The 20,800-nt window shown below is 47.1% G+C and overlaps 2 protein-coding genes across 2 annotated transcripts; one reads left to right on the top strand and one right to left on the bottom strand.

Annotated features, from left to right (window-relative positions):
* Nucleotides 1-177: 177 nt before the first annotated feature.
* On the bottom strand, nt 178-9,660 carry LOC144603749 (uncharacterized). Its single transcript, XM_078417456.1, has 6 exons — nt 9,553-9,660; nt 6,314-6,673; nt 4,774-4,907; nt 4,088-4,238; nt 3,027-3,255; nt 178-815 (listed from the first exon to the last, which is right to left on the bottom strand). The coding sequence occupies exons 1-6, from the start codon at nt 9,658-9,660 to the stop codon at nt 178-180; spliced, it is 1,620 nt and encodes a 539-aa protein (XP_078273582.1).
* A 4,090-nt stretch (nt 9,661-13,750) lies between these two features.
* On the top strand, nt 13,751-20,668 carry ndufb2 (NADH:ubiquinone oxidoreductase subunit B2). Its single transcript, XM_078416475.1, has 4 exons — nt 13,751-13,908; nt 18,330-18,474; nt 19,142-19,239; nt 20,573-20,668. Exons 1-3 carry the CDS (start codon nt 13,808-13,810, stop codon nt 19,214-19,216), a joined length of 321 nt encoding a protein of 106 aa, XP_078272601.1. The 5' UTR covers nt 13,751-13,807; the 3' UTR covers nt 19,217-19,239; nt 20,573-20,668.
* The last annotated feature ends 132 nt before the right edge of the window (nt 20,669-20,800 follow it).

The raw sequence follows: 20,800 nt of genomic DNA, 5'->3' as shown, positions 1-20,800 counted from the left end.
TTATGTATGTGCTGTTATGTTTGTGTGCCATTGTATGTTCATTCTTAGTACCTGAACTGATGTACAGCACTTTGGTCAACGTGGGTTGTTTTTAAATGTGCTATACAAATAACATTGACTTGACTTGACTTCTTCTGGAGAGAAGATGACGGAATTATTTTCCGAGTATTCTCCCGTTTAAACCACTCTTGTGTGATGAAGGCCGTTTGCCGGGCTTGTACCACTGGCGGTAGAGTGGTTATTCATGTCCAACACCAGCAGAGCGGCAGACTTCCACTGTGAGGTGTCCAAGTGAACTAGCTTTTCAATATCTCTCTGAAGACAAGTTATGTTTCTCAGCAGAGTTTCTGCAGACGTATCTCTCTTTCCCTTCATTGTTGACGTTGACTGATGCAGTTCTTCTCTGGCCACAGTCAAACTAGAGGTCTCCGCATCTCCATCACCAATCTCAGAAGCAACCATCCTGCCAAGAGACGTGGCCTCAGGCTTCAACTGGCTCAGCAGGTTATCAGGGACCGCGCGTGACCCACTATTGTGATTTGAATGTAGACCTTGGCAGATGCATGGGGCCCTGGAGTGGACCACGAGCTTAAGTTCATCTCCACGACTCCCAGAGCTTCTGTAGCCTGGAGGAACGACCAACGGATAATCTGGGCAAGTGTCCAGAAGGTTTTGTTTGGCTGTGGTGGTCATCTGGAGTTCCAAGATGATTCGCTCTCCCAGCGACTGTGGGATCCACACAGCTATTCCAGGACCAACCTTCGCTGTTTTGCCATTCCAGAAATTTACAATCAACCCATCACTGCTGTTGTGATCTAAAAACATTAAAACATCTTTTTTTTCCATTTTTCTACAGCAAAATACTCCTTCAATCCTGCAAGATAGCTCCTACATGGTTAGGTTTGGGTTTATTATTGTCACTTGTATCAAGATGCAAGGAAAAGCTTTTGTTTGCGTTCTATTAGATTGAAGAGAAAGATACAGAAGGTGGAATATCAAAACTATATGGGATGAGCTACCAGAGGGTGCAGTTGTGGTGGCTACAATAACAACATTTAACAGACACTTGGACAGGCGCATGGATAGCAAAGGTTCAGAGGAATATGGGCTAAATGTAGGCAAATGGGACCAGCATATGTATGGTATCTTAGTCGGCATGGGCGAGTTGGGCCGAAGGACTTGTTTCCGTTCTGAATTACTCTATACCGTAACTGGTAAACTATACTCAGGGTAAAGTTAAAGGCAGGGTGGGTAGACTGAATAGCAGAAGGTAGTAGGAGAGATACAGTCAAGATAGGATCATTATTCAATGTTCTGCACTGTTCTGTGTATAATAAGTGATTAAATGTATTGTATTTAAAGACTGTGACTGAAGTCTTGCTGCTAAACTCAGTTGTGAAATGTCCATGGTCTTATTTATCACCCATCTACATGTGGAAACCTGCAATATTTTCTCTAACAAAATATAAAGTGCTGAAGTATCTCTGGAGGGAATGGACAGGTGATGTTTTGAGTCGGGACCCTTCATCAATCTGAGGAAGAGTGCGGACCCTCCACAGCTGCTGCCTGACCCACTGAGTTACTCCAGCACTTTGTGTTTTACTCTGGATTCCAGCATCAGCAGTTCTTGCAGTGTCTGTCACCAATATTTGCTCTAATATGTGGACTGGTCGTAAGGCCTCAGGACTAAGAAAAGTCTGGGAAGAACTAGGAAAATGTAGGAATTGAATGATTGATGACAGGGCCTTGAGAAGTCACTGGTAGATACAGAAATCTCGATGTAACTGCTGCAGAGGGCCGTAGGAGAAGCCTGCCATTTTCGAAAAGACCTGTAGGTCTCGGCCAAGGTGAGTGTGCATAATGTTACTGAGGTTCACAACGGTGCCAAACAAGTATCACAGCCTTTGATTGTAAGCCTAGAACAACATTATATACATGAGGTCTGAAGAAGGGGCTTGACCTGATTCGTCACCCATTCCTTCTCTCCAGAATGCTGCCTGTCCCACTGAGTTATTCCGGCATTTTGTGTTTATCTTTTATATATGTAAATGATTTGTTCTCTGATTTTTGGGACAAATAGATATATTCATATAAAAACGACCTATACTGCATTGTTGCTATACCAGTGCATTTGTGATCCCGCAAGATGCACATTGCTAATGCAGAGTTAATGTTGCATGTATTTAAACTCACAAAATAGAGCTGGGATAATATATTTCAATGGGGCATCTATTATCCTCACAACGCCATCGTCTCTTCTATCAAATGCATAAACTCCACAGGCCAGGAATCCAAGAGCTGTAGATTGGCCGGGTTCAGTTGGATTTGTGAACTGGGAAACAATCAGGTTGATTGATTGAATATGTTGTAGTATGTTTAGTTTAAGTTATAGATACTGCACGGAAACAGGCCCTTCGGCCCTTCCGGGTCCACGCCAACCATCGATCACCCGTTCACACTTCGTTTGTTATCCCATTTATCATCCACTCCTTACACACTAGGAGCAATTTACAGAGGGCCAATTAACCTACAAACCTGCACGTCTTTGGGATGTGGGAGGAGACCAACGTGGTTACAGGAAGAACATGCAAACTCGGCGTAGACAACACCCGAGGTCAGGATCGAACCAGGGTCTCGGGCGCTGTGACGTGGTGGCTCTACCAGCTGCGCCACTATGCCCCCTGACGATGGAACAAAATGACCACTGGGGCACCCACCCACCCATGGTCAGGCCTAGTATCATGGTCAACTCTCTCATTCACCCTGGTGAAGTCCCTGTGCCCGGTAATGACGATATCTCAATGTGAGAACTGCTCATGCTACATTAATGAAACTTGCTTGGAAACAAAGCTGGGATTGAGAAGGGACACAAAGTGCTGGAGTAACTCAGCAGGACACACAGCAATTCTGGAGGACATGGGTAGGCGACGTTTCGGGTTGGTACCATTCTTCAGACTGGCATCAATGGATCACCCATCCCCAACACTTGTTTCACACATATCTCTCGATTGTGATGGAGCTCGTACCTAACCTGAATCCTCGTCCTTCTCTGCCTTGCAACACTGTCCCTGGTCCATACCGTTCCATGATAGCCTCCCATGGGGCCAGGACCATGCACCCACGGCCCATGGCATTCCTCTTGGCATCTTCATGGTGCATGATATCATAATGCGCTATTTCCTGCAGGCGGCCTCGAGATTTTTGTTTTATCCTCTTATTTTTATCAAATTCTACCATAAATCGTCCTGGGCATCGCTAAACAAAACACAATTTCGCAGATCATTAAACGTCGAAGCTATATTTGAATGCATCTCATTCTGAACTTAGAATTGTTAGGCTATACTGGTAGCTATTGTAGGAAGTTACTTAATGTAAGAAAATAACTGCAGATGCTGGTACAAATCTAAGGTATTTATTTCACAAAATGCTGGAGTAACTCAGCAGGTCAGGCAGCATCTCAGGAGAGAATCTCTCCTCAGATGCTGCCTGACCTGCTGAGTCACTCCAGCATTTTGTGAAATAAATACGTAGGAAGTTACTTCCTCATCACCATCATGTTGGTAAGAGATTAATAATATACAAAGAGTTCAATGCACTGCCCAAAATTCAATTCATGGCTTCGGTAGTGGGGAGAGAAGGAACTGTTCCATTGGACAAAGTTTCATTTGACTCAGGGATCAGTGTTTTAGCAAATGGAATAAAAGGAGTTGTACGTAGAGCATGGAATAGTACAGCACTTATGAACTTATGAACGTCTTTAGTCAGAGGGTGGTGAATCTGTGGAATTAATTGTCACAGACCAGGCCAAGTCAATGGGTATTTTTAAAGTGGAGATTGACATGTTCTTGATTAGTAAGGGTGTCAAAGGCTATGGGGAGAAGGCAGGAGAAAGACAGATCAGCCATGGTTGGATGGCAGTGGACTTGATGGGACGAATGGCCTAATTCTGCTCCTATAAAAAAATAACACAGGCCTTTTAGCCCACAATACCCGTGCCAAACATGATGCCAAGATAAACTGCCTGCACGTGATGCACATCCCTCCGTTCCCTGCATATCCATGTACACAAACATAAGTCTATTGTTACCTCCACTTCTTGGCCAAGCCTTCCCAGATAGTAATATCCATCGCTCTTTCTCCGAGCCAAAACACGAGCTCCCCTTATCAGCTCTCCAGCAAAGGAACCAATTAAGTCTGCGCTTGTAACCGTCATGCCTTTAGGATGTAATGCACACCAGCTATGTGAGAGAGAGACATCTTCGTCAAAGAGCTTCTCAATACAGGGCTTCTGAAAACCAAACTTGAGTGGAGTAATGGCGTGGCAAAGTGGTGCAGCTGACAGAGCTGCTTCCTCACAGCGCCAGAGATCCTGATCACGGGTGCTGTCTGTGTGGAGTTTGCACATTCTCCCTGTGACTGCATTCACCTGTTCACACTGGTTTTATGTTACCTCCCTTTCTTACCCACTCCCATTACATACGGGGCAATTTTACAGAGTGCCAATTAACCTACAAACCCGCATGTCTTTGGGATGTGGGAGGAAACGGGTGCACCCGGAGGAAACCCACGCGGTTACAGTGTGGATCGAAACCGGGTCTCTGGCGCAGTGAGCCAGTGGCTCTACCTGCTATATTTACCATGGCACACAGTGCATCACCATTAGTGGAAATCCACATTATTCCACCATTGGTGTTGATCAGTAGTCAAAGCTTAAATATTACAGCTGAGTATAAGGTAAATATAAATATAATGAAGGTTTCCCTCCTGCCATACCTGAAAGGCACAATGGGCAGTCCAGGTGGATCATAGAAGTCTCCATTCAGTGCTGGCAATGTATTATAGTGGTTTGTCTTCGAGCAACATAGACCCAGGCAGTCAGAGGAGTCAGGTTGGTGGACTGGGATGAGCTGCAAATGAAGAGAATCCAGTACTTCCAAAAGCCACAATAATTCCCTGTTATTTTATTCTTAAAAAAATATTTGTTAAAAGTATTTTAATATTTGGAATTAGAAATATGAAATGATTGAAGCAAGACTTGTTTTAACACAGCATGCAGTATCTGCTGAATGCAGTGCCTCAGCATTCATTGATGGATTGAAAGATGCAGCAGGGAAACAGGCCCTTCGGCCCACCGAGTCCAGGCCGACCATCGATCACCCGTTCACATTAGTTCTATGCTATCCCACTTTCACACGGGGACAATTTAGGTAAGCCAATTAACCTACAAACTTGCACATCTTGGGGTGTGGGTGGAAACCGGAGCACCCGGAGGAAAACCATGTGGTCACAGGGAGAACGTGCAAACTCCACACAGTCAACACCAGAGGTCAGGATTGAACCTGGGTCTCTGGCGCTGTGAGGCAGCGGCTCCACCCGCTGCACTTCTGCGCCACCCTCAAAGGAGCGTGCATTTTAATCAGTGTGAGAATTATTTCATTCTGGGTATATGTTTGCTTAATTTACAACTATCATAAGTTGTAATGTTCGTTTGTAGGGGGTAAGTAGGGAAGGAGTATGTAGTAGTTAACAGGTGGCCACTGCTTCAAGATGGAAGAGAAGAACGATGCAGGTGAGTGGGCTGCGAGCTTATCTCCCAGACCCTCAGAGACGCTCTGGGTCGGCTGCAGGAGGAGACCTGGCCAGGCTGACCCCTGCAACTCTGACCCACTGCCACTGCCAGGACAGCCAGCCTTTGTGGCCAAGTTAACACTCCGACTTGAAGTTTACAAGGTGCTGCCTGAAAGGTGGCGAGCCTTGTGTACTGACCCAGTGGTCTATTGCCTTACACAATTCTACTTTGTATGACTACTCTTAATGCATAGCAGCATTGTCACTGAACTATATGCAAAAATAATTTCACTGTACTTGGGTACACATGAACATAAAGGACCGTTGAACCATTAACCCATATCATTCTTGATTACTAGGAAAAAAAACTGCAGATGCTGGTTTAAATTGAAGGTAGACACAAAATGCTGGTGTAACTCAGCGGGTCAGGCAGCATCTCGGGAGAGATGGAATGGGTGACGTTTCGGGTCGAGACCCTTCTTCAGACTGATGTCAGGACCTGCCCAGAAACGTCACCATTCCTTCTCTCTCGAGTTGCTGCCTGGCCCGCTGAGTTACTCCAGCATTTTGTGTCTGCCTTCATTCTTGATTACTACGGGTGTCAGTGGTTATGGGGAGAAGGCAGGAGAATGGGGTTAGGAGGGAGAGATAGGTCAGCCATGATTAAATGGCGGAATCGACTAGATGGTCCGAATGGCCTGGGTCTGGTCCTTTCACTTATGATCTTATGAACTTGTGAACGCACTTGGTCCAGGGATCCAGTTGTGCAGACCCTCACTGAGTGGTATGATGCCCCTGTCAGTAACGCTATGTTTTGCAGGAACGCACAGGCCTCAGTCTTGGCGCAGTCTTGCATGGTGTAGAGAGTGTGCACAGGCCGTTCCTTAGCTGAACGCAGCAGCACCGTGTAGAGTGTCTCGGGGTGGCTGTCCGGTTTGTCGCCAGTCATTAGGTATAGGGCGTCACACTCTGGGTCATCGAAGGCCACGGCCAGTGCGTGCTGCGTGTTTCTCCCAGCTTCACACTCCAGGGACGTGATCCAGCCCATCGCCTTCTCCACTCTCTGAGGCGTACAAGCAACCAGACTGTCACAGTATTTTTTAACCTGTGGAGAAGGTAAACAAATGAATGCACTCAGTGACTCATCAGGAATCCAGGTGAGAGGAATCGAGAACCAGAGGACAGACGTTTCAGGTGAGAGAGGGAACTTTCATCAGAAATCTGTTGGGCAACTTTTTTTACACAAAGGGTGTAAGGTGTATGGAACGAGCTGCCGGAAGAGGTACTTGAGGCAGGTAGTATCTCAACGTTTGGACAGGTACATGGATGGGTTTCGATGGATAGGTACATGGACAGGTACAACGTCGGATGGGTTTCGAGGGATATGGGCCAAAGGTGGGACAAGTGTAGATGGGGCATGTTGGTGGGCACGTGCAAGTTGGGCTGAAGGGCCTGTTTCCATGCTGTGCGACTCAATGAAATCATAAATGGAGAACTCTGTAGACAATGGCCACATTAGATAGGTGCGATGTATTCTAGAGGCACAGCCCATTGCAGGGGGTTACATGAGCATGGAGCCAATAGCAGAATAAGTGGAATGAGTCTAGGTGGTTTCACAGGAATTCACCTATATGAGGAAACTGCAGCAGACAACATGGTCAGGCACTCTCGGCATGGGTGGCCTGGAATGAGGACTTGTTTCTGACTCTATGGAACTGATGCGCTACAATCTTGGGAACTATATTCTATATCTCTTCTGCATCTTCTCCTTTGCTCCATCTATTGCACTTGAGTTTGAACCAATTGTATTTACATATCGTAGTATCAGATTGGTTGGGATAGCATGCAAAACAAATCTTTTCACTGTACCTCAATACACGTGACAATAATAATCCTAAATCATAAGACATAGGAGTAGTATTTGGCCATTCAGCCCATCAAGTCTGCTCCGCCATTTGATTATGGCTGGTCTATTTATCTCCTCTCAACCCCATTCTCCTGCCTTCTCTCTGTAACCTTTGACGCCCTTCCTAATCAAGACCCCAATGAAGAACCTAATTCTACAGCAGGGAAACAGGTCCTTTGGTCCACTGAATCCGCACCAAGGCCCTATTTTTACATTAATCTTGCAAATCCTCCCACTGTACCAGCAGAGTCTGCCGCTCACCTCCACACCTGAGGCCAATTACCGAGGCCAATCAATCTGTCAGTCTGCGGGTCTTTGGGATGTTGAAGGAAGCCAGAGCACCAGGAGGAGAACCACGTGGGCAAAGAGCAGTGAAGGACAGGGTGGAGATGTGAGGCAGCTGTGCATACTAGCTGTGGCTCTGTGCTAGTCACAGCTGTCAGCACAAGGAGGTCATTGTTATCCAGAGGTCAGGAATGGTATCCAGAAGTGGCTGTAAATTAATGTGTAAGGAGCAATGACGTTCAAAGTCAGGAACTTCCGTTTAAGGAGAGTGTAGGAAGAAACTGCAGATGCTGGTTTAAACCGAAGATAGACACAAAAAGCCTGAGTAACTCAGAGGGCAGACAGCATCTCTGGAGCAAAGGAATAGATGACATTTTGGGTCGAGACCCTTTTCAGTTCAGTTTCAGTTTAGTTCAGTTTAGTTTATTGTTACGTGCACCGAGGTAGTGTGACAATCTTTTGTTGCGTGCTAACCAGTCAACAGAAAGACAATACATGGTTACATCGATCCATTTACAGTGTATAGAATAGAGATTTAAGAGTATGGAGCGATTGTAATATGAGTTCTTCAGACTGAGAGTCTGGGGAAAGGGAAACGAGCGATATAGACGGTGATACAGACAGTGATATAGAGAGATATGGAACAAATGAATGAAAGGTATGCAAAAGGTGATGATGATCAAGGAAAGGTGGAGCCCACAATGGTCCATTGTTGGCTATGGGGAAGGTGCTAACGAGTTAAACAGACAGTGAAACTCAACAGGACAACGGTAAAACTAGTACGGCTACTAGGGTGGGGGAGGGAAGGAGAGAGAGAGAGGATGCAAGGGTTACTTGAAGTTAGCAAAGCCAATATTCATACCACTGGGTTGTAAGCTTGTGATTAAAGTCTTCTCCTTTAAGTAATTCCTTTAGTGTGGAGATGATACCAGCCAGGTGCAGGTCACTGGGACTAGCTCAGTGTAACAACATGGAGGGGCAGCACAGTGGCGCAACGGTAGAGTTACTGCCTCACTGCTTCAGAAAGATGGGTTCGATCCTGACTACGGGTACTGTCTGTACAGTTTGTATATTCTCCCTGTGACTTTGGGCTTTTCTCCGGGTGCTCCGGTTTCCTCCCACACTCCAAAGATGTACCTGTTTGTAGGTTAATTAGCTTCTGTAAAATTGCAGATTGTTCCCAGTGCGTCAGGTGATGCTAGTGTACAGGTAGGTGATCGCTGCTCGGTGTGGACAATGGACCGGAGAGCCTCTCCGCGCTGTATCATCATATCATATCATATATATACAGCCGGAAACAGGCCTTTTCGGCCCACCAAGTCCGTGCCGCCCAGCGATCCCCGCACATTAACATTATCCTACACCCACTAGGGACAATTTTTACATTTACCCAGCCAATTAACCTACATACCTGTACGTCTTTGGAGTGTGGGAGGAAACCGAAGATCTCGGAGAAAACCCACGCAGGTCACGGGGAGAACGTACAAACTCCTTACAGTGCAGCACCCGTAGTCAGGATCGAACCTGAGTCTCCGGCGCTGCATTCGCTGTAAAGCAGCAACTCTACCGCTGAGCTACCGTGCCGCCCTAAGGTATCTCTAAGGTCTAACGGTCAAAGTGGAGGAGTTTACACATGGGCTTGTTGCTGTGCTATGCTGTGCTGCTCAATGTGTCTAAAAGTCATTGGGCCTTAATGACAAGTACCTAATCGCTCACTATAACTTTCAAATAACATTGAGGCAAATTGAGCTTGAGCAGAGAAGTGTCAGTGAGCAACTCACCGCACCACCTACCTTGCCTGAGAAGGCGATGATGTTGAATTTGCCGCCAGTCGCTGAGTAAGCATGTTCACACAAAGCCTGTGTCAGGTGGCGCTTCAAGGCATTCAGGATGGGACGCATACTCACAGATGTGTCCAGAACAAAGGTTAGATTCCTTTCTTTCATATTTCTCAGTAGAAAACTTGAGCTCCCCGTAAAAATCAAAGACGATAGGAACGGCATAATGTCTCCCTGAAAGGGAAGACCACCATTAACCTTGCAGCTCCAGTTCAGCCTCTTCTCACTCTAAGTCGTGCCCAGATCACACAATCATCACAGCTTGACATCTGCAGAAACATTATATCTCTGAGCTATTCTGTCCATTACGGGGAAATTATACTTCCAAAGCATTACATTTAACATGGAGACTCGAGGAAGTGCAGGCGCGGCAATCTTGAGCAAATGACAGTGCTGGAGGAACATATCGGATCAGGCAGCATCTGTGAAGGGATTGGACAGATGATGTTTCAGGTCAGGGCCCTGTTTCAGAGTGATTGGAATGGAGGCTGGGGAGGGGGGGAGTAAAAAGCTGGAAAAGAGAGAGTCTTGGAGTCATCTCCAAGACCACCATTCCTTCCTTTATCTCACCATTTCCCTCCCTCCCCTGTCCCTTTCCATCCACATCCCTCCTTTATTTCTTCCTTATGTGACACCCTTTTGTCTCCTCTTCACCTCTAACTTTTGTCACTCACTCCACCCATCTGCCAATCAATCTCCCTCACCTGTATCCACCCATCACTTGAATGAATGAATAAGTTTATTGGCCAAGTATGTGCATATACAAGGAATGTGCCTTGCTGCACTTGCCAGGCGTTGTCCTGCCCCCACCTCTGTTCCAGCTTTCTTCCCCCCCCCCCCCACTCCAATCAGTCTGAAAGAGAGTCCCAGCCCTTTTCTGTCCTTCATTTGCAAAGATCAAACGTGAGGTTTGGGTCAACATATTTACCCAGGCAATAATCCTGACTTCTTAAGTTTCTACCCAAGAGCAACATATGATTTTCCAATAGTAAACCTCACATAGTCTGCAATCACTGAGATATTCTGACTAATATATTGTTTCCAAATGAAAGACAAACTTTTAAACATTGTGATGTGGGGTCTTTGACTAATAGTTTCACTTTCCGCAGATGCTGCCTGATGGACAAACTTTTCTGTTTGTTGTGGTCTCCAACGTACAATAGCGACATCAGTCTTTCTAAGTTAACATTCAATAAAAATTATCACCTTCCAAAGTATTACTTTTATTAATACTATTCATAACAAATATTTAGTTAATATCGCAATGTTTTTTTGGATAGAATAATCTTTCTCCCTTTTAATATCAGGTTGCTTCTTACCTTTTAGAAAATGTTTCTGTCCAACATCTGCTTGCACCTATTTCTCCAGCTCAATCTGTGTATTATTCTTAGCTTGTAAAAATATTTCTTTTTTAGCACATCAATTCCTCTGAAGCTTATATCAGGGTTTATCTTCTGCAGCCTTGGAGTGTCTCCTCAATCCACATATCTGTAGATATTTCTCCCCTTTGCTGTCTTCTGCATTCCTTTTCTGTTACACGTCCTTATCTAAGGGGTGGTCACGGTGGCGCAGCGGTAGAGTTGCTGCCTTACAGCGCTTGCAGCGCCGGAGATCCAGGTTCGATCCCGACTACCGGTACGGAGTTTGTACGTTCTCCCCGTGACCTGCGTGGGTTTTCTCCGAGACCTTCAGTTTACTCCCACACTCCAAAGACGTACAGGTTTGTAGGTTAATTGGCTTGGTAAATGTAAAAATTGTCCCAAGTGGGCATAGGATAGTGTTAATTTGCGGGGATCGCTGGTTGACGCAGACCCAGTGGGCCGAAAAGGCCTGCTTTCCGCACTGTATCTCTAAATTAAACTAAACTAAACTAAACTTTCAATCTACAATGTTCTGGATGCATTGTTTCTTAATGCTTGTACTGTTTCATACACTTCTTCCCTCCAAGTTGCTTCGTTTGCACACGTCGATTTCAAAATACCTGAGGATTTGTCTGTCCGTAACTTTCCAACTTCTTTTGAAATAGTCTACTGTTGTTTGTAACTCCACATTTCCCTCTGAGGATCTATGTGGACCTCTCGATAGTAATCTTGGCATCTGTGTTCTTCCGTCTCTCCTGGTTTCTATGTTCAGGCCTCTGTGTAATGAATTTGTGTTTCTTTTGGTTACCTAGGAGACCGCAAAAACAAAAACAAAGCTTGTGCCACGCTCCGATTACTGAGGCAGATTCAAAATAAAGGTTTTATAACTCAGCAACAAAACACTCAGCCTGTTATCCACACCACTGGCGTCTGCATGTACCTGCCCACATGTGTGCTTAAATGTTAAAGTACCAAGTTTTCAAGAGAGAGTTAGATTTAGCTCTTAGGGCTAAAGGAATCAAGTGATATATTTTAAAAGCAGGAACGGGGTACTGATTTTAGATGATCACCCATGATCATATTGAATGGCGGTGCTGGCTCGAAGGGCCGAATGGCCTACTCCTGCACCTAATTTTCTATGTTTCTACCAGCCTCAATTACCTCCTCTGGCAGCTCATTCCATACACCCACCACCCTCTGAGTGAAAAAGTTGTCTCTCAGGTTCCTATTAAATCTTTCCCCTCTCACCTTAAACCTATGGCCTCTGGTTCTTGATTTCCCCCACTCCGGGTAAAAGACTTTTGCATTCACCCAATCTACGTCCCTCATGATTTCATACACCTCTAAGAGATTGCTCCTCATCCTCCAGCATTCCAAGGAATAAAGGAATAAATTGGTCTCCCTATCACCGCTTGCCTTTGTCATTTACTCCACCCATCCATCCATGAGCACCCACCCCCACTGCTTCACGAGGGTTGAGCCGCTGCCTCACAGCACCAGAGACCCAGCTTCCATCCTGACCCCAGGTGCTGTCTGTGTGGACCGCATGGGTTTCCTCCTGTGCTCCGGTTTCCTCCCACATCCCAAAGATGTGTGGGTTTGTAGGTTAATTTGGCCCTCTGCAAATTGCCTCCTTGGAGTGTTGAACACACACACCTCCTCATTTCCTTTCTAATGGTATGGCCTTTCATTTTTGAGGCTGTGCCCTCTGGCCCTAGACTCCAGGCACAAGTAGAAACATCCTCTCCACAGGTCTCGACCCGGAACATCACCCATTCCTTCTCTCCAGAGATGCTGCCTGTCCCGCTGAGTTACTCCAGCATTTTGTGTCTATCTTCGGTGTAAACCAGCATCTGCAGTTCCTTCCTACATCGGCCCTCCACAGATGTGCCCTCCACAGATGTGCCCTCCACAGATGTGCCCTCCACAGATGTGCCCTCCACAGATGTGCCCTCCACAGATGTGCCCTCCACAGATGTGCCCTCCACAGATGTGCCCTCCACAGATGTGCCCTCCACAGATGTGCCCTCCACAGATGTGCTCTCCACAGATGTGCCCTCCACAGATGTGCCCTCCACAGATGTGCTCTCCACAGATGTGCCCTCCACAGATGTGCCCTCCACAGATGTGCTCTCCACAGATGCTGCCCTCCACAGGTGCTGGCCTCCACAGATGTGCCCTCCACAGATGTGCTCTCCACAGATGCTGCCCTCCACAGGTGCTGGCCTCCACAGATGTGCCCTCCACAGATGTGCTCTCCACAGATGCTGCCCTCCACAGGTGCTGGCCTCCACAGATGTGCCCTCCACAGATGCTGCCCTCCACAGGTGCTGGCCTCCACAGATGCTGCCCTCCACAGATGCTGCCCTCCACAGGTGCTGGCCTCCACAGGTGCTGGCCTCCACAGGTCTACCCTCCACAGGCGCTGCCCGGCCTGCTGAGTGACTCTCCAGCACTCGGCGCCTGGTTGCCACGGCAACGGCTCTGGGCCCACCCCCTCACCGGGCCCCGCCCATCCCGGGCCCCGCCCATTCCCTCCCCGGGTCCCGCCCATTCCCTCCCCGGGCCCCGCCCATCGGATCGGGCGCAACCATCTCCAGTGAGAGGGGGTGGCATCGGCGCAGGGCATTCGCATCAGCACGCGAAACATCTCTCTCCCCCTCCCCCACAGTCACCTTTCACAACGTTATACGTGAGGGTCGCTCCGTGCCTCCCCGGTGTTTAATAGCGAAGGGCCCGTGTCCGGGTGCTGCCGGTCTCCCCCTGCTGCTGTGAGGCGGTGGTGCGCTCCGGCCTCGCCCAATGGCAGGGCGCGTTGCTGGCGGGTGGGCAGCAGAGGGCGGGAGGCCATGTCGCGATGCGGGGCGCTGCTGCTGCTGCGGGGAGCGCGACTCCTGCAGCGCCGAGGCCTGTGCCCCGGCCCGGGAATGGGACCCGCTCCCGTCCGCAGGTGAGCGCGGGGCGAGGGAAACGGCAGCCCGGGGCGGCTAGAGGTCGGGAAGAGGAGACTGCTCTCCCGGGGACATTGGCACCCAAGGTCATGGGCACCCACGGCTGTTGGCACCTCCATGGGTAGCTGGCTGGCTCCCAGGCCCAGTGGCAATCTGGATGGTGGGCACTTGGGTGGTTGGCACCCAAGGCGGTTGGCACCTTGTGGGATTAGCACCCAAGGCTGTTGGCACCCTGGGTAGTTGACACCTGGGCACCCTGGGAAGTTGGCACCCAAGGCGGTTGGCACCCTGGGTGGTTGACACCAGCCTGGGTCTCACCCTGACTACACCTGGATTTCACCCAGACCACACCTGTGCCATACCCAGACACACCCGAGTCTCACCCTGACTACACCTGGATTTCACCCAGACCACACCTGTGCCATACCCGGACACACCCGAGTCTCACCCGGACCACACCTGGGTCTCACCTGTACAACACACCCGGACCACACCTCCCCTCGGCAAGGCTGTTGGCACCTTGTGGGATTAACACCCAAGGCTGTTGACACCCTGGGAAGTTGGTGCCCATGGCTGTGCTGTGGGCACCTAGGGCTTTAAGCTTGGCAGGATGTGGGCACCTAGGAGTGTAGGCTCGCTGGACTGTTGCAATCTAAGACCATGAGCATCCTGGGCTGTTGGCACTGGTGCTATTGAGTCCTCTTGAAGATGCGACAAAATAATTAGACTCAGTTGATGGGGTTTGAGGGCTAGAGTGTTTATTTCCAGAAGAAAATGAGTACTTAATGAAATGGGTGTTGTTAATAAAGTCAGTGTATATTATGACACAAACTGCAGTCGCTGGAATTGGTATATTGTACCTTTTTTGTATCTGAGGAAGGATGTGTAAGAAGGAACTGCAGATGCTGGTTTAAACCGAAGATAGACACAAAAAGCTGGAGTAACTCAGCAGGACAGGCAGCATCTCTGGAGAGAAGGAATGGGTGACTGAAGAAGGGTCTCGACCCGTAACGTCACCCATTCCTTCTCTCCAGAGATGCTGCCTGTCCCGCTGAGTTACTCCAGCTTTTTTTTGTCTTTCTGAGGAAGGATGTGCTAACTCTGGAGGAGGTTTACAAGAATGAGTGGGTTAGCATATGATGTGCTTGACAGCACTGGGCCTGTACTCACTGGAGTTTAGAAGGTTGAGGGGGGACCTCATTGAAACTTACAGAACAATGAAAGGCATAGATAGAGTGGATGTGGAGAGGATGTTTCCACTGGTGGGAGAGTCTAGGACCAGAGGTCATAGTCTCAGAATTAAAGGACGCTCTTTTAGAAAGGTGAGGAGGAACCTCTTTAGTCAGAGGGTAGTTAATCTGTGGAACTCATTGCCACAGAAGGTTGTGGAGGCCACATCATTGGATATTTTTAAAGCAGAGATAGACAAATTCTTGATTAGAACAGGTGGTATGGGGAGAAGGCAGGAAAATGGGACCAGGCATGATTGAATGGTGGAGTAGACTCGATGGGCCGAATGGCCTAATTCTACTCCTATAACTTGTGAAAAAATTGGCCTTGTGTTCAGCATGGACATTGTGGGCCGAAGGGCTTATTACTGTGCTGTACTGTTCATATCATATCATATATATACAGAGCGGAAACAGGCCTTTTCGGCCCACCAAGTCCGCGCCGCCCAGCGATCCCCGCACATTAACACTATCCTACACCCACTAGTTATATCTATCCATCCCCAATTGTTACTGAGCCACTACAAGCTCTCTATCGATATAGATATCTCAAGAGAAAAAGATTAGTTAAGACAAATGTAGGTCCCTTGCAGTCGGAAACAGGTGAATTGATCATAGGGAACAAGGAGATGGCAGACCAATTGAACAAATACTTTGGTTCTGTCTTCACTAAGGAAGACATAAACCGTCTGCCGGAAATAGCGGGGGACCGGGGGTCTAATGAGATGGAGGAACTGAGGGAAATCCAGGTTAGTCGGGAAGTGGTGTTAGGTAAATTAAATGGATTAAAGGCAGATAAATCCCCAGGGCCAGATAGGCTGCATCCCAGAGTGCTTAAGGAAGTAGCCTCAGAAATAGTGGATGCATTAGTGATAATTTTTCAAAACTCTTTAGATTCTGGAGTAGTTCCTGAGGACTGGAGGGTAGCTAATGTAACCCCACTTTTTAAAAAGGGAGGGAGAGAGAAAACGGGGAATTATAGACCAGTTAGCCTAACATCGGTAGTGGGGAAAATGCTCGAGTCAGTTATTAAAGATGTGATAGCATCACATTTGGAAAGTGGTGAAATCATCGGACAAAGTCAGCATGGATTTACCAAAGGCAAATCATGTCTGACGAATCTTATAGAATTTTTCGAGGATGTAACTAGTAGAGTGGATAAGGGAGAACCAGTCGATGTGTTATATCTGGACTTTCAGAAGGCCTTCGACAAGGTCCCACATAGGAGATTGGTGTACAAACTTAAAGCACACGGTATTGAGGGTTCAGTTTTGAGGTGGATAGAAAATTGGTTGGCGGACAGGAAGCAAAGAGTAGGAATAAACGGGTCCTTTTCGGAATGGCAGGCAGTGACTAGTGGGGTACCGCAAGGCTCAGTGCTGGGACCCCAGTTATTTACAGTGTATATTAATGATTTGGACGAGGGAATTGAATGCAACATCTCTAAGTTTGCGGATGACACGAAGCTGGGTGGCAGTGTTAGCTGCGTGGAGGATGCTAGGAGGCTGCAGAGTGACTTGGATAGATTAGGCGAGTGGGCAAATGCATGGCAGATGCAATATAATGTGGATAAATGTGAGGTTATCCACTTTGGCGGCAAGAACAGGAAAGCAGAGTATTACCTGAATGGTGACCGATTGGGAGAAGGGGAGATGCAACGTGACCTGGGTGTCATGGTGCACCAGTCATTGAAAGCAAGCATGCAGGTGCAGCAGGCAGTGAAGAAAGCGAATGGTATGTTAGCATTCATAGCAAGAGGATTTGAGTTTAGGAGCAGGGAGGTTCTGCTGCAGTTGTACAGGGCCTTGGTGAGACCGCACCTGGTGTATTGTGTGCAGTTTTGGTCTCCTAACCTGAGGAAAGACATTCTTGCCTTAGAGGGAGTACAGAGAAGGTTCACTAGATTGATCCCTGGGATGGCGGGACTTTCATATGAAGAAAGACTGGATAGACTAGGCTTGTACTCGCTGGAATTTAGAAGACTGAGGGGGGATCTTATAGAAACATATAAAATTCTTAAGGGGTTGGAGAGGCTAGATGCGGGAAGATTGTTCCCGATGTTGGGGGAGTCCAGAACCAGGGGTCACAGCTTAAGGATAAGGGGGGAGTCTTTTAGGACCGAGATGAAAAAACATTTCTTCACACAGAGAATGGTGAGTCTGTGGAATTCTCTGCCACAGAAGGTAGTTGAGGCCAGTTCATTGGCTATATTTAAGAGGGAGTTAGATGTGGCCCTTTTTGCTAAAGGGATCAGGGGGTATGGAGAGAAGGCAGGTACAGGCTACTGAGCTGGATGATCAGCCATGATCATATTGAATGGCGGTGCAGGCTCGAAGGGCCGAATGGCCTACTCCTGCACCTATTTTCTATGTTTCTATGTTTCTAAGCCTTCTGATGAGGGTTTCTATGTTGGACTGGTGAAAGAATGATTGGGTTGGCTATAAATCAAGAAATTAGAACAAAAATTGTGACGGCCTTTTAATCTTCAAATAAAGGAACTCTACCTAGTTGGCAAAAGGAATAGAGGAAAATATAAATGATTACATTCCCGGCTGCTTTCCAGAGCAGAAGGTTGAGGGGCAGACTCTTAGATCTATTAGTGAACAATGAGACAAAGTTCTTTGTAATTTTATTTCAAAATTCCTTTGGAGAAGAATGATCAGAATGTTATAGAAATTCCACATAAGTATCTTACTAAGTTTGGAATGGTTCCTAAATTTAAATGGCCCATCAAGAAATCATAAGGCCTTTTGTCATTGGTGTTACACTGCGTGTATCTGAGTGGTTGTGTCAACAAAAAGTCTCATTTTTAATAGATTGTAAAACACAGCTAGCACTATTTTCATGTGACTTCCTAGATAGCAATTATCTTCATCCATGCTCTTCTTGAATAGTGGTCAGGCTAAAGTGAGGGTGGTGGGTGTATGGAACGAGCTGCCAGAGCAGGTAGTTGAGGCAGGTATTATTTGAGCATTCAAAAGGCACTTGGACAGATGCATGGATAGGAAAGGTTTAAGGTATGGGGCAAACACAGGCAAATGGGACTAGTGTCGATGGAGCATCTTGGTCAGCATGGACGAGTTGGGCATGTTTCTGTGTTGTATAACTCTATGATCTGATCTTCTATTTCTTGTGTTGTTTGGCTGTATTTTGGGGTTTATTTGCATCTTGTTCCTTCCTGCCTTCCCCAGAGCCGGTGGTACGGTCCACATCGAGCCTCGGTACCGGCAGTATCCTGAGCTGACCAAGAACCAGGTGCTGCAGTCCGAGATCCTCAGTGGATTCATGTGGTTCTGGATTTTCTGGCACATGTGGCACGATCCAGATGCAGTCACTGTGAGTACTTCATCAACCTCCCAACTGACTGTAATAACTTGTCCTTCTCACAGTCCGTCCTGGGAGATCACCAATGTTTTGCACTTCAAACCTTTATAAGCTGGAGTGGTAATGTAGAAGTCTCAGTGCTTCTTGCTGTGGAAGTCTGCTCTTCCAGCTCTGGTGTGGGACTGAACATCGAGTCCACTGGGACAACATGGATATTTGTAGGCTACCCAGGCTCGGGATAGACACAAAATGCTGCAGTAACTCAGCGGGTCATGCAGCATCTCTGAAGAGAAGGAATGGGTAACGTTTCAAGTCGAGACCCTTCTTCAGACTGAGAGTCAAGGGAGAGGGAGACACAGAGATAAGGAAGTGTAAGGTGTGTTCCTAGGCTGGTGAGTTGCGCAAAGCATTGTATTTCCATTCGAATAAATGGTAGAAATCAGGTGCTGGGAGTTAGATAAGTGAAGCTCATTTTATTACATAATATTATGGCTTTGGGTGTGCTCGGGTTTTAAAGCTCAAAAGAGGTTTGTCAACATTCAATAGCACTGACTGCTTGTGCACCCCAAGAGCTTTGTGTATTTTTCCAGTGGTTGATGCTGTTTTGCGGGTGCAGTGAATTGTCACAACCCCTCGAACCACCACTTGTTCACAAAGGCCCGGAATTTTGTTCTAACAGGGTCATTTTCCGTATCCTGACCCCTCCAAATGGACCGATGAGGAGTTGGGCATTCCTCCAATTGACGAGGAATAACTTGGAAGTGCTTTCTTGAAAGGGTAAGTTCAACAAATTGATTGCATGTGTTTGTGGAGTTGTAAAATTATCAATGCCTGCTTTCTCTTTGGGCAGCCATGAGGGTCTTGTTCAAATCTACACCCTTCCTATGTTCCCAGCGTAATATTTCTAACCTAGTGTGGATTGCTGTATCCAGACTTTGGATAACTCACGAAGAAGAATGCAACCACGGTACTTTGTTCCTCTCAACAAAAGCATTTTGAATTTAACGTGCCGCGTGTCCCAATCAAAAAGATGAAAGTCTATTGTTGGTGCCTCTGTCCATTGTAATGACAAGCATGTAACAGTGTCCTGTGGTAATGACAAGCATAGATACCTCCACACTGGACAATAGGCTGATTTTGATCTGAATCCTGCCTTTTTCTTGTTGTACCATCTAACAAAAATGGGGGTGGCAGTGCAGTAGAGTTACTGCCTCACTGTGTCAGAGTCCTGGGTTTGATACTGACTAGGGGTGCTGTCTGTACAGAGTTTGTACGTCCTTCCTGTGACCGTGTTGGTTTTTCCCGAGTGCTCTGGTTTCCTCCCGCATCCCAAAGACGTACAAATTTGTAGGTTAATTGACTTGTGTAAAGCGGGCGGCACGGTGGCGCAGCGGTAGAGTTGCTACCTTACAGCGAATGCAGCGCTGGAGACCCGGGTTCGATCCCGACTACGGGTGCCGTCTGTACGGAGTTTGTACCTTCTCCCCATGGGTTTTCTCCGAGATCTTTGGTTACCTCCCACACTCCAAAGATGTACGGGTTTGTAGGTTAATCGGCTGGGCAAATGTAAAAATTGTCCCTAGGGGGTGTAGGATAGTGTTAATGTGCGGGGATCGCTGGTCGGCGCGGATCTGGTGGGCCTGTTTCTGCACTGTATTTCTAAAAATGTCCCTAGTATGTAGGATAGTGCTAGTCCACTGATCGCTAGTCGATGCACTCAATAGGCCTAAGGGCCTGTTCCTATGCTGTATCTCCAAAGATATGGGCCAATCGTGGGCAAGTGGGACTAGCTTTGAATGGGCATCATGGTTGACATGAACAAGTTGGGCCAAAGCGTCTGCTTCCATGCTCCCTGACACTTACCAAATTAACTTGTATTCCAACAAATTGCAAATACGGACTGGTCCAATTAATTTATTGTCCTGTGTAGATTATCATCTGTAGTGTGTGGCCGTCCTATCTCTGACTTGATCAAGCAGGGTTGGTTGGCAGCAGAGTGCAGGGAACACAGCTTCGGAGTGGTACTCTGGCCCATCAAACTGAAAGGCTGCAGGACTTTTTCTTTCTTTAAAGCTTGGAAGTCACATTTCTTTGTTTTTTTTTCTTTCAGATTTTCCTCCTTGGCATTTCTGGGGAAGTATACCAGGTGTTTGGAGAAACCACCTATTGTACATTAAATTGGAATAAATATATTACCTGTATCGTGCTCAATTAGTATTCTTTCTTTTTAAATCATTGTACCGTCTACGGTGGGGTGGAAAATAGTTATTGCTTGAATCTTGTCCTGGATAAGAATGAAACCACTTGATTGGAATAATAGAGGCAAATGTATTCTGAT

Source organism: Rhinoraja longicauda, chromosome 20, assembly GCF_053455715.1.
Source record: "Rhinoraja longicauda isolate Sanriku21f chromosome 20, sRhiLon1.1, whole genome shotgun sequence".
NCBI lineage: Eukaryota > Metazoa > Chordata > Chondrichthyes > Rajiformes > Arhynchobatidae > Rhinoraja > Rhinoraja longicauda.
Note: the sequence above shows the minus strand (reverse complement) of the source record. Positions and strands in the feature narration are given on the sequence as shown.